We start from the raw sequence: 10050 nt of genomic DNA, 5'->3' as shown, positions 1-10050 counted from the left end.
AACCATCAGAGCGACCAGACCAATAGTAGATGTAACCACCCGCCATGATCTCACCGCAATCCGGTCTCCGAACCTCAGAGAGTGCTGCAATACCGATGTCCAAACGCTTGAGCTTAAATGATAACAGAGACAGGTGATCATTCTCTCAGGGATAGGACATTCCAGGCACCCACCCGAAGGGACCACCTCAGGTTAACCCAAGGAGACCGCCGTCTGATGGACGACACCGTCATGAAAGTCCCTGTCGTGTAAGGACTTGAAATTCCCTGTTATGTCCATCTTGTTTACCCTGTGTACGCCTTCCCATCCCTCTCCCTTCCACAGATCTCATCATGTCTGTGTTCCCCACTGTTTTTTCCTTCCCTCTCCCACCCCTCTTGTCTCCTGCTCTCATTGTTGTACGTTCTGTGTGTTAACTCTCATACGAGCCTCGACATTGTATGCAAAACAAAAAAAGGAGATTCAACGCATGGAGAGGCCAGTCAGGCCCATAAAGCTTGCACAATAGTTGCCAACCTATGGCCAGTCTCGATACTCTATCCTTTTTGTAGCCTGAGAATCAAGCAAGGAAACAGCAGGTACCATGAGAGATTCTGCAGTGGGTGGTGGAACAAAATATATTCTCCAACAAATCATTTTTCCTCCTTCATTGTTGAAAACCATCAAATGACACCATACAAACAATGATGCATTGTTGAAAGAGTATACTCATTATCAGTAATTAAGTTGTCAATCTTTCATTTTAATGGTGATATGTTAGGTGTCAAATTACATCGATCCTTGTCAAATTACAAATTTAAATACATGTTAAAAACGAGCAGTCACACACTTGTCGAATTTGTTTCAAGAATTTCCTGACCTGGAGGTGCAGCAAACATGTTCCTCCTCAAACTGGCTGCAATTTATTTGTCTCTGGCTCTCTCTGGAGTGCAAGGTAAATACGCACATTTTCCCTTTTAAAGTTGAACCTGGGATGCAGATCCTTGGCATGTTATTGAGTTGTTTGATCATTTTGGCAATGGCATTGTGTTATGATTGGACAGTATTTGTATTTTCTGCATGTTCACACGGATCTTTGTTCATTGAGGGGCTAAACGACAAAGGTCAACAAGTTGACAGACTACCAGAGGGTATGGGAAGGCAGGTGGACGTGCATAAGTAAAGAAATATCACAAAAGTGATTAGAATGGTTCGGTGACTAACAGAAAGGGAAAGAATAAGTGTGGGTGGTAGAGATCACCGATGTGCAGCACATTTCAGAGACTGGAGTGAGGAAGATGTGACGATTCCACAAAAGCCAGAATAAGGAGGTGATTGAATGAAGGTAGACAAGCAGCCTGGACTTTGGAAGGGTAAGCAGGCAAAGATTTCTTTCGCAATGTGGACGACCTGGGTTGTGTTTGGAGAGGTCAGAGGTTGGAGAGCACAGGAGGAGCAAGGAAAGGTGTGCACTTGTATAAAATGGAAAGCCCACCAACTTACCGCCATTGAAAGAGTTCCAGACCTTGGGAATCCACCTGTTGCTTAAGATACTAATGGTGCACTGTTCTCCAGCTTCAAGAGGAGCAAGGTGGAAAGGAGGAGCACCATCGCAGAATGGGAAACAATTGAGATTCCCCCACTTTGCAGAAACTTTTCAAGACATAATGGATCAATAATCCTGAAATATGCAATTTGGTGTGTGTCTGTCTGTCTGTCTGACCACATTGCATTCGGTAGTTATTTAATCAATCCTAACCAAACTTTCAAGAGGGACTGAGAGTCATATGGCTGACGTTTCAACTTCAGTTGCCCCCCTCCCTCAGGAGGTTTTTCACCATGGACAAACACCGTGGAAAGGTTTGTAAATAGCTTCTTATAGCGTTTTGTTGTGCACATCTACTAGATGCAAAAATTACTACAAGGATAAACCATTCTGTCCATCGTATTGTAACACCTGCTGGTCTGTTTCCGCTGCCCAGTTTGAGTCCTGCAAGTCACTTAAAAGCGACTGCAAACGCCAGCTAAGTCGACAGTCCCGGCAAGTTCCCAGATCTATTTGCCAAGTTACACTGCTCGGGGGGCAGCAGAATTAACTGGGTGCCACGCTGATAGTTGTCCGTGTCTCAAATTCATTTGGCCAAGCACACCGTGAGGTCACGAGGCACGGCCTAAGCAGTTTGAACCACTCTAACTACCCTGCAACCAACCTAAGCCACCAAACAAAGCAGCCAGGACAAGTGGAATTCACCATGAGACCATCTATATTTATTAAATAGCAAATGGCATGGTGAGAGGAAGCAATAATTTAACAAGACACAACAATATAACCCCTTAACCCGTAATGATATGCACCCACAATGCTAATGAACGATCAGGAGATTCTTAATTATTCTCACTGATCTGGATCCATCAGAAACACCACAAGAGACATCGATCTGGGGAAATTGGCAAAGAGGTTGATAATTCAAGACACAGTTATTATAAAAGGTTCACAGTGCTGATGTAAATGTAATAACGACGGATGTCTGATATTACATTTAATTACTTTACACTCACGCTAAACATTTACTTTAACTGTTTGAGTGCTGTTGGCCACATAGGTGGCCCGTGTCATAATTCAACAATCTGCATTGTTTGTTCCTATTTAAGTTTTCAGAAAACTCCAATCGATCATGAAAACTCCAAGAAAGTTCAAGAGTGAAAATTTCCTTCCTCTGGTTGCCATATAAACAATAGACGTTTTATTCAGTTTGCCTGAAAAAATACCATATTTTCGTATTGCATAATGGAAAAATTCAGCACTCAAACAGTTCAGGAAACAACTGTACTATACCAACTAAGCATCTTTAACCCCGAGGAGTCATTCTCACAACAGTATGATTGAATTTTTAAACAGTCGCTACTGTTGTTTAACACAAGACTGAAAGAAATTTGGAGGAAACCTAATGTATATGAGGCATTCTATGCTTATCTCAACCCCCTTATAGACTATGGACCACGAGCTCGGCTTCGAGGTCGGCCGCGAGCTCAGCCGCAATGATCTTTCATTATTAAAGTTGCTTAAATGAGCCTTTATGCATGAATGCTGTATCCCATTGCCTGTCCAATTTTGCTAATCATCAGATTATATGTGGATTGTGGACTGCATATGGATTGTTTATAACATATTTTTGGGCCTCATTTGTGATTTCTCCTGGGAATGGCTTCAAGTATGATGTGCAATATTGACCCCGACCCCCTGACCACCAAATTGTGACCTTTATTCGATGCATAACCCCATTCCTAATGGTCGATGAAATGGGTTAACACTCGTTCAAGGGGAATTTGAAGAAAATTTATGTAAACCTACACACAGGTCGTGTATTTGCTCAAAGTTGCTGGTGCACAACTAACGGAAAAAAAATTTATAACCACAAATGAATCAGTCAATTTATTAGAAACACAAGCGATATGTGGATGTATATGTGTTGTTTATGGTTAATTCCGTCACAACAGAATTCCAAATCCGAGAAATTTTGGCCTCGTTTTGACATGCTGTACGGTAATGTGTTCAGGAAAGAAAAGATTGAATCTTAAAAAGGTGCCTATATACCTCCTCCCTTTAACTGAAATCAAGAATGGACTAACAGTACATTCAGAATTAAATGAGACAGATGAGGTCTGGTAACGGAATTACATCACAAAATCAGGTATTTATTTCCACTAAAATTACAAAGGCATTCCTCTGAAATATAAAGCACTGTGAAGAAGAATGTCACATTTATGAATCCGCAGGTATATTGGCTAAACATAGGAAGGATGGTTTGCACTAGATCTGAGAGTTGTTTTTTCATAATTAAGTCATAAAAGGAGGAAAGCAGTGGCAATGGAATTTCGAGATAGTCACGGAATTACATCTTTTGAAATTTACCTGTAAATGTGCAGTTTCCCTTGGTCAGGATAATCTATACTAATAAAAGGCAATGTGTGTGTGTGTGTGTGTGTGTGTGTGTGTGTGTGTGTGTGTGTGTGTGTGTGTGTGTGTGTGTGTGTGTGTGTGTGTGTGTGTGTGTGTGTGTGTGTGTGTGTGTGTGTGTGTGTGTGTGTGTGTCGTTGATTGGTATCTACATATGCGGGTTTCAAAAAGTGGAATGGAGTCCTCCCAGGGTGGGCTCAAAGCATCCACCTTTATTTTGATAATGGGTCACGATTCATGGACCAAGCTGTGAAGTGTTCTATTCCCAAAGTTTTGTGCTTGACTGCTGAGGGCTCTCTTCAGGATCGTCGCTGAGCCCCAGACAGCTTCCAACTGGAGTTCGTTTGTAATCATATGCTCAGAGATAGTTTTTAATATCTCTGTGAGGTTCTTTATCATCATTCCCGTCACTCCAACTATCACTGGTACAACTTTGGCATTCCTCAGCTTCCAGGATCTTTTCACTTCATTCTTGAGGTCTTGGTATTTGGTCATTTTCTTGATTTCTGCATCGTTTAGTCCAAAATCACTGGTATTAACACCTCACTCAGCCATGCGTTCTTCTCTCTTTTTTGTACCTAAGTATGATGTCTGGTCACTACGCTTTGTTTTCGATGTTCATGCTCAATGGGATCATTAGGTCGTACGTGAGCGGTACTTCCATGTTTTCAGTCCATGCTTTTGGTTAATGTTCCCACAAATTTTCTGGAACTGGGATGTCAAAGTTTTTCAGATGTGCCAGTGGTTAACATTACAAACTTTGTTGTGTGGTTGTGTGTGCAGCTATTCTGACATGAGATTAAAAAAAAAAATTGTGTTCGGTCATGAAGCATAACAAATCACTCTCTTTCCAAACACCACCTTGACCCCTCACCTACCTCTTTTTTTCCTCCCCCCCACCCCACTCTCTCTGTCTGTCCCCACCTTGCTCCCCCCCCCAAATAAAATGCAGCACTGTCCTCCCACACCTCTGTCGCTTTCTTGATGTCTCTGTCTGTCTGTCTGTCTGTCTCTTGCATTTCTCCCTCCCACACCCCTCCCTCCCACAGTGTATAGCAATGTTTTGTGAGGCGTTGCAATCCTCACCTCCACCCCCCTTCCTCGCTCTTCTCCCCTTCCTCGCTTACCCTTTCTTCATTCACTTCTTGGTTCCCCTCCCTCCTCTCTCCACCCCTGCCTTCCCTCCATCCTCTCTGACTCTCTTCTCTCCCTCCCTTTCCCTTCTCTCTCCATCTCTCTTTCTCCACCCCCCTCCCCTTCACACCCCCTTCAGCGAAGTGGCAGGTTGTATTTGCTCGTCTACAATTCTACATGTCAGTGTGTGTGTCTCTTCCATAACATTAAAACCATGAAACCTGAAACTTTGCATGCACACAAAGGGAACTCCAAGGGAGTGCATGAGTGAAAATTGGGTGTTTGACTTAATTAAAACCCACTTTTGAAGATAATTAACGACCTTATTTAATAATATCCTTTGTTAATATTATGTCCGATTGCCAGCTGTTTAGAAACATCAGTGTTTATGCACATCTCTTTGAAACGTTTAGAATACGATGTTGTTTTTCAAAATATCTTTCATTGAAATTCTCCCAAAACAAGGGTGAAAGCGACTCAGGGGTTTTGGGTTGAATACAGTATGTACTTCAGTTGGTAATCACACTGACTCCAATCTTCCAATTCCCAAAAAATTGCTGATATCTGCCAAATACACATTGCTCTGAGCACACAAAATGCAAATATAGCAGTCTGCCGATGTAATGTAAAAGGCTTTATGATATAACAAACAATGCCAGCTGGCAACGAGATGACAATGGATAGCAGACAACGCCACAAAGGTTTGGAGATTCCCCAGCGGAGCACCACGGCCAAAACACCAATCTTGATGAGGTTAAAATCAACTTTAATATCACTCATCACACAATGTGCCCGACTGGGCCAAAACCATGCTTGCCCGGAATGGCCCCTGCATGGTAACCCCGTGTCTACACAGGCACGGAGGACAGAACAACATAATGGTGCAAGGACATCAGTACTGGTAATGTAAATTAAGCATACATAGTAACAATGTTTCTATGACTGCATATGTGAAATACTTATCAATATAACACGATGAACCATTCAATTAAATTTTTACACTCACAGGCAATGCTTTCGATAGTGCAGCAACAAGGATTGCATCAGATCAAAAAGGATGAATCTGATGGTGGGCCACTGAGAAATGTGCTCAGATGGTTACATCACTTCCTCTTTCCTGTTCTCGATGAACACAAATGGCCAGCAGGGGGCTCAAACTCACAAAATGCATAAAATATATGTATAAAGGGCAGAATATGAATAAGGTTATCTGGAAAATCGCCACTTTATTCAGTGGATAAAGGTTTTCAAGGAAAATCATAACCGACTGAAGGCATTAGGGGAAGGTGAGTTTTCAAGGGAGAAAGCTGTACTGGCAGAGGTTTGTATGTCACATATTCAATGTACTGCGAACAGACTCCATTCATACAGCTGGGCATATTCTCTTTCCCAAAACTGGCAAGCCAGAAGTTTTGCCCCCAACTAGCGATGCTCTTCAGCTGCACTTCAAAACAGTGCACTTCCTTGGTGGATGTGTGGAGGTGTGCTCACCTACCTTAACCAAAGCTTCCCCAACCTATACAAATTGGATGGAGAAAGTGTGAAACAGGACTGCAGCCAGTTCTCATGTTTCTGAGTCCTAACCTTCATCATGCTTCAAAATATGTTCATGTGGAAAACACCTGTTACTTTGCTCGACAGATGCTAAACAATGCGATTGATTGTTAGGCACAAGTCCGTTTATTCCGCAGCACATAACGTTCGAATATCTCCGACTCTGTTAAGATAGCGTCTCCTCTCTCACGTCCCCATCCACTTCCTCGTGCATCATCATGTCCCCTCGCAGCAATTCACAAACATTCGACAATTCAACAACAATAAAAACACCAACATAAATGGGAAGAACATAACACTTTAGGAAGAACACAACACCGTCACACCTTTCCTTGTATATGTCGTGAATCTGGTTTGCGATGTACAGCTGTGTGGAGATAGAATGACGATGAGCGTGCAGTCATGAATTTGGAGTAATGGCAAGTCAAATTTGTTTGGTCATGTGCTCAAAGTTATTCTGGTTCTGGTGTGTTATGGTAAGTTAGATGACTGATTTCTGTTGATATATGTTGCTCATGCAAAGCTTTCAATAAGCAACTTTATTAACAGTTGAATTTTTTTTGTGTTATTCCCATTGTTCTGTTCATATATATCAGTTTAAAATGAAAGTGCCATTCCTTTTTTTTGGTGGATTGCAGCAACATGAATTGCAATAGAAATGTTTAAGACTTCCCTGGAACTTCTTGATGGATACAGTGTGTGTACATGTCAAGTGCATTTCATTCTATCATTTGATAAAAGGGTCTTTTTGTTTGTTTACACATTAAAAGTATTGTGTATTGCAAAGCTTAACTCTCATCTTGATCTAAACATATATTTGCATTGTAAATCGAACAAATTTCTGCATTTCTATTGCATAATTTACTCTACATAACACATACTGTGAATACAAGATATTGAGGTTAAATCTGTCGATTCTTCAGCAAAACTTAAATGGTTAATGATCAACTTAAACTTTTAAAATAATAGATCTTCATAAAATGTGAAAATAAAAAAATTAGTAAATTCCAAATTAAAAACAATAGCTCTTCAATATGTGTTTTTCTTTGCAATTGATTAATGAAAAACATGACATCAGTGCCATTTTTAATGTCGACTTAATTCAGCGCACATTTTTAAAATTGGAAATGAAGGAGTTAAAGACCCAGAACTCAGCTTGGGAACAAGCATTTTTGGACTCAGCATGTTAAAATTAGGTTAAAAAGCTTTGATCCCAATTCACATTTTGATGCCACCGAAGCTTATTTCATAATACTTTCAAGTCAAACTTAATACAGGGTGGGGCATTTATATCTGACGGTTTTATTTTCCTTATAACTTTTCTGTTTCTAAACCAAATAAAAAATAATTTCTATACACTATATAGAATTTATAAATTATAGAATTTATAAATAGAATCAAATAGAATATATAGAATAGTTGTAAGATTCCACTATATATAATAGATTCCACTATATAGAATCAAAAATAAATTTAAAAACCTTAGATTTTTAAAATTAATTTTGATTCTTTATTTCTTAAAAATTACATCAGACAAATGGGCCCCTTTCAAATTCGTGCATTCACGACAGCAGATCATCATTTTGTTCATTACTGCAAGCAATGACTCGATCAATAGAGCGGATGGTGACAGTGATGTTTACCTTCAATTCATCGATCGATGCTGGATGTTCCTTATAAACTTTGCCCTTCGGAAATCCCCATAGGAAGAAATTTGGTGGAGTTAAATCTGCCAAATCAAAGTGTGCCTCATCTGTCATGATGACCTTGTTTGTGAAATTGGCATGCTCATTGCATTTTTAAAAAATTAAAAAAATTAAAAATGCTCATTGCATTTAAAGTGCTCCATCATTAAAATCTTTCAAATATTATCTGTAAAACAAAGAAAACAATAATTAGTTATGCCAAGACTGCTTCCGGCTAGAAAGATTGCAAATGTGTCAGATATAAATGCCCCACCCTGTATATAGTCTTCACAAACTACTCCAAAGTGATGAAGCTAAAAAAATACAGATCAAATGTGAACTAGAGGGGGAGCACTTGGTAGAGTGCAAAACCTCCGCCGCCAATACTGCTAGGTCACTCAAATGAACCTGATATCCTATTCATTCAATTTGACGTCAACAGTGCTCACAGAGTTATAGTTTGCAACTTTCCCTTTTACTTTTAACTTTTACATACTCAATTCATTCGTCATAACTCGATTCCTTGAGACAGAAATTGATTTTACGTGGGTATATCCACCTGAAGTTCCAAAATCAGCCGCAATTATAATTTTGGCATGTTTTTTTTGTTGGAAATCACTTAAAACATGTAGATATGCAAAAAAAAGAAATCGAAATTTTGTTGTAAAAAAACTTGCAAAAATTTTTTTTCTCTAACAATTTTTTTTTTGGGGGGGGGGGGGTTGGAAATCACTTGAAACATGTAGAAATGCAAAAAAAAAAAAAATTCAAATATTTCTTCAAATTGGCCGCCATAGCAGCCATATTGGATTTTGGACCAAGTCCAAAATCTAATGGCATGATCCTTGGACCAGACCTAACCCTCCCACCAAGTTTCGTCGAAATCCGTCGAGGAGTTTTTTTCCGTAATACTGTTCACAAACAAACAAACAAACAAACAAACAAACAGAAAGGGGTGAAAACAGTAACCTCCATCCATCTTCGATGGCAGAGGTTAATAAATTTGATTAACAGAGAAAATCAGATGATTCTCAGTTGTATAAGTATTCAAACCCTTTTGCCTCATTAACCATAAATCACTTCAGGAGCAAATCATTTGTTTGTAAGGTTACAAAATAAGTGTAATAGGTTTCACCTCTATGTAATCAGGTGTTGAACTCAAAAGATTAAGCTTCCCTACTTATTTATCAAAGGAGTTTTAAGATGAAACTCACTTGGTCAACCAACAAGACAAACATGAAGACAAAGAAGATTTTCAAAGAAGTCAGACATAAAGTGGTGAAGAAGCACCATTCAGGAGAGGGTTATAAGAAGATTTAAAAGTCACTCATTTTCCCTTTGAGGACAGTGAAATCCATCATTAATATGTAGAAGATGTAGATAACACTCCGATCAGGTCACCCACATAAACTCAGTTGCTGGGCAAGCAGGAAACTGGTTCGGGATGTCACTCGAAATCTTGAATTTGCTTCGGGTGCCGGAGATAACTTTCCAATTCTTAATGAAAAATACCATGGGATTTTTAACGTACACCAAATAATGAGAGCACACAGGACACCCAGCTTAACTTCCATTTAGGAACAGCACACTTTGTTGTATAATGCCCTGTCGATGAAGCACCATTAAAACAATTTATACTCGAGTCGGGAATTAAATCAAGAATAGATAACTCAAAGGGAAGTGCACTACCTCTGCACTAGTTGGACTGTGGTACATAAGTGTTTGTAACATGCTGTCTCA

General features: G+C 39.7%; 1 protein-coding gene across 1 annotated transcript in view; it reads left to right on the top strand.

Moving 5' to 3' along the window:
• Positions 1–814: 814 nt before the first annotated feature.
• The window catches only part of LOC147017875 (fish-egg lectin-like), a 31032-nt gene continuing 21796 nt past the window's right edge, over positions 815–10050 (top strand). The window contains exon 1 of the mRNA XM_085896941.1: positions 815–934. Within this exon, the coding sequence (XP_085753067.1) occupies positions 877–934 (58 nt within the window). The 5' untranslated portion in view covers positions 815–876. The remainder of the gene's footprint in view (positions 935–10050) is intronic.

This window comes from Eptatretus burgeri, chromosome 10 (assembly GCF_056783735.1).
Source record: "Eptatretus burgeri isolate ZD-2024b chromosome 10, Ebu_testis_v1, whole genome shotgun sequence".
Taxonomy (NCBI): Eukaryota; Metazoa; Chordata; class Myxini; order Myxiniformes; family Myxinidae; genus Eptatretus; species Eptatretus burgeri.
The sequence above is the reverse complement of the archived record's forward strand: the minus strand, read 5'-3'. Positions and strand labels throughout refer to the sequence as shown.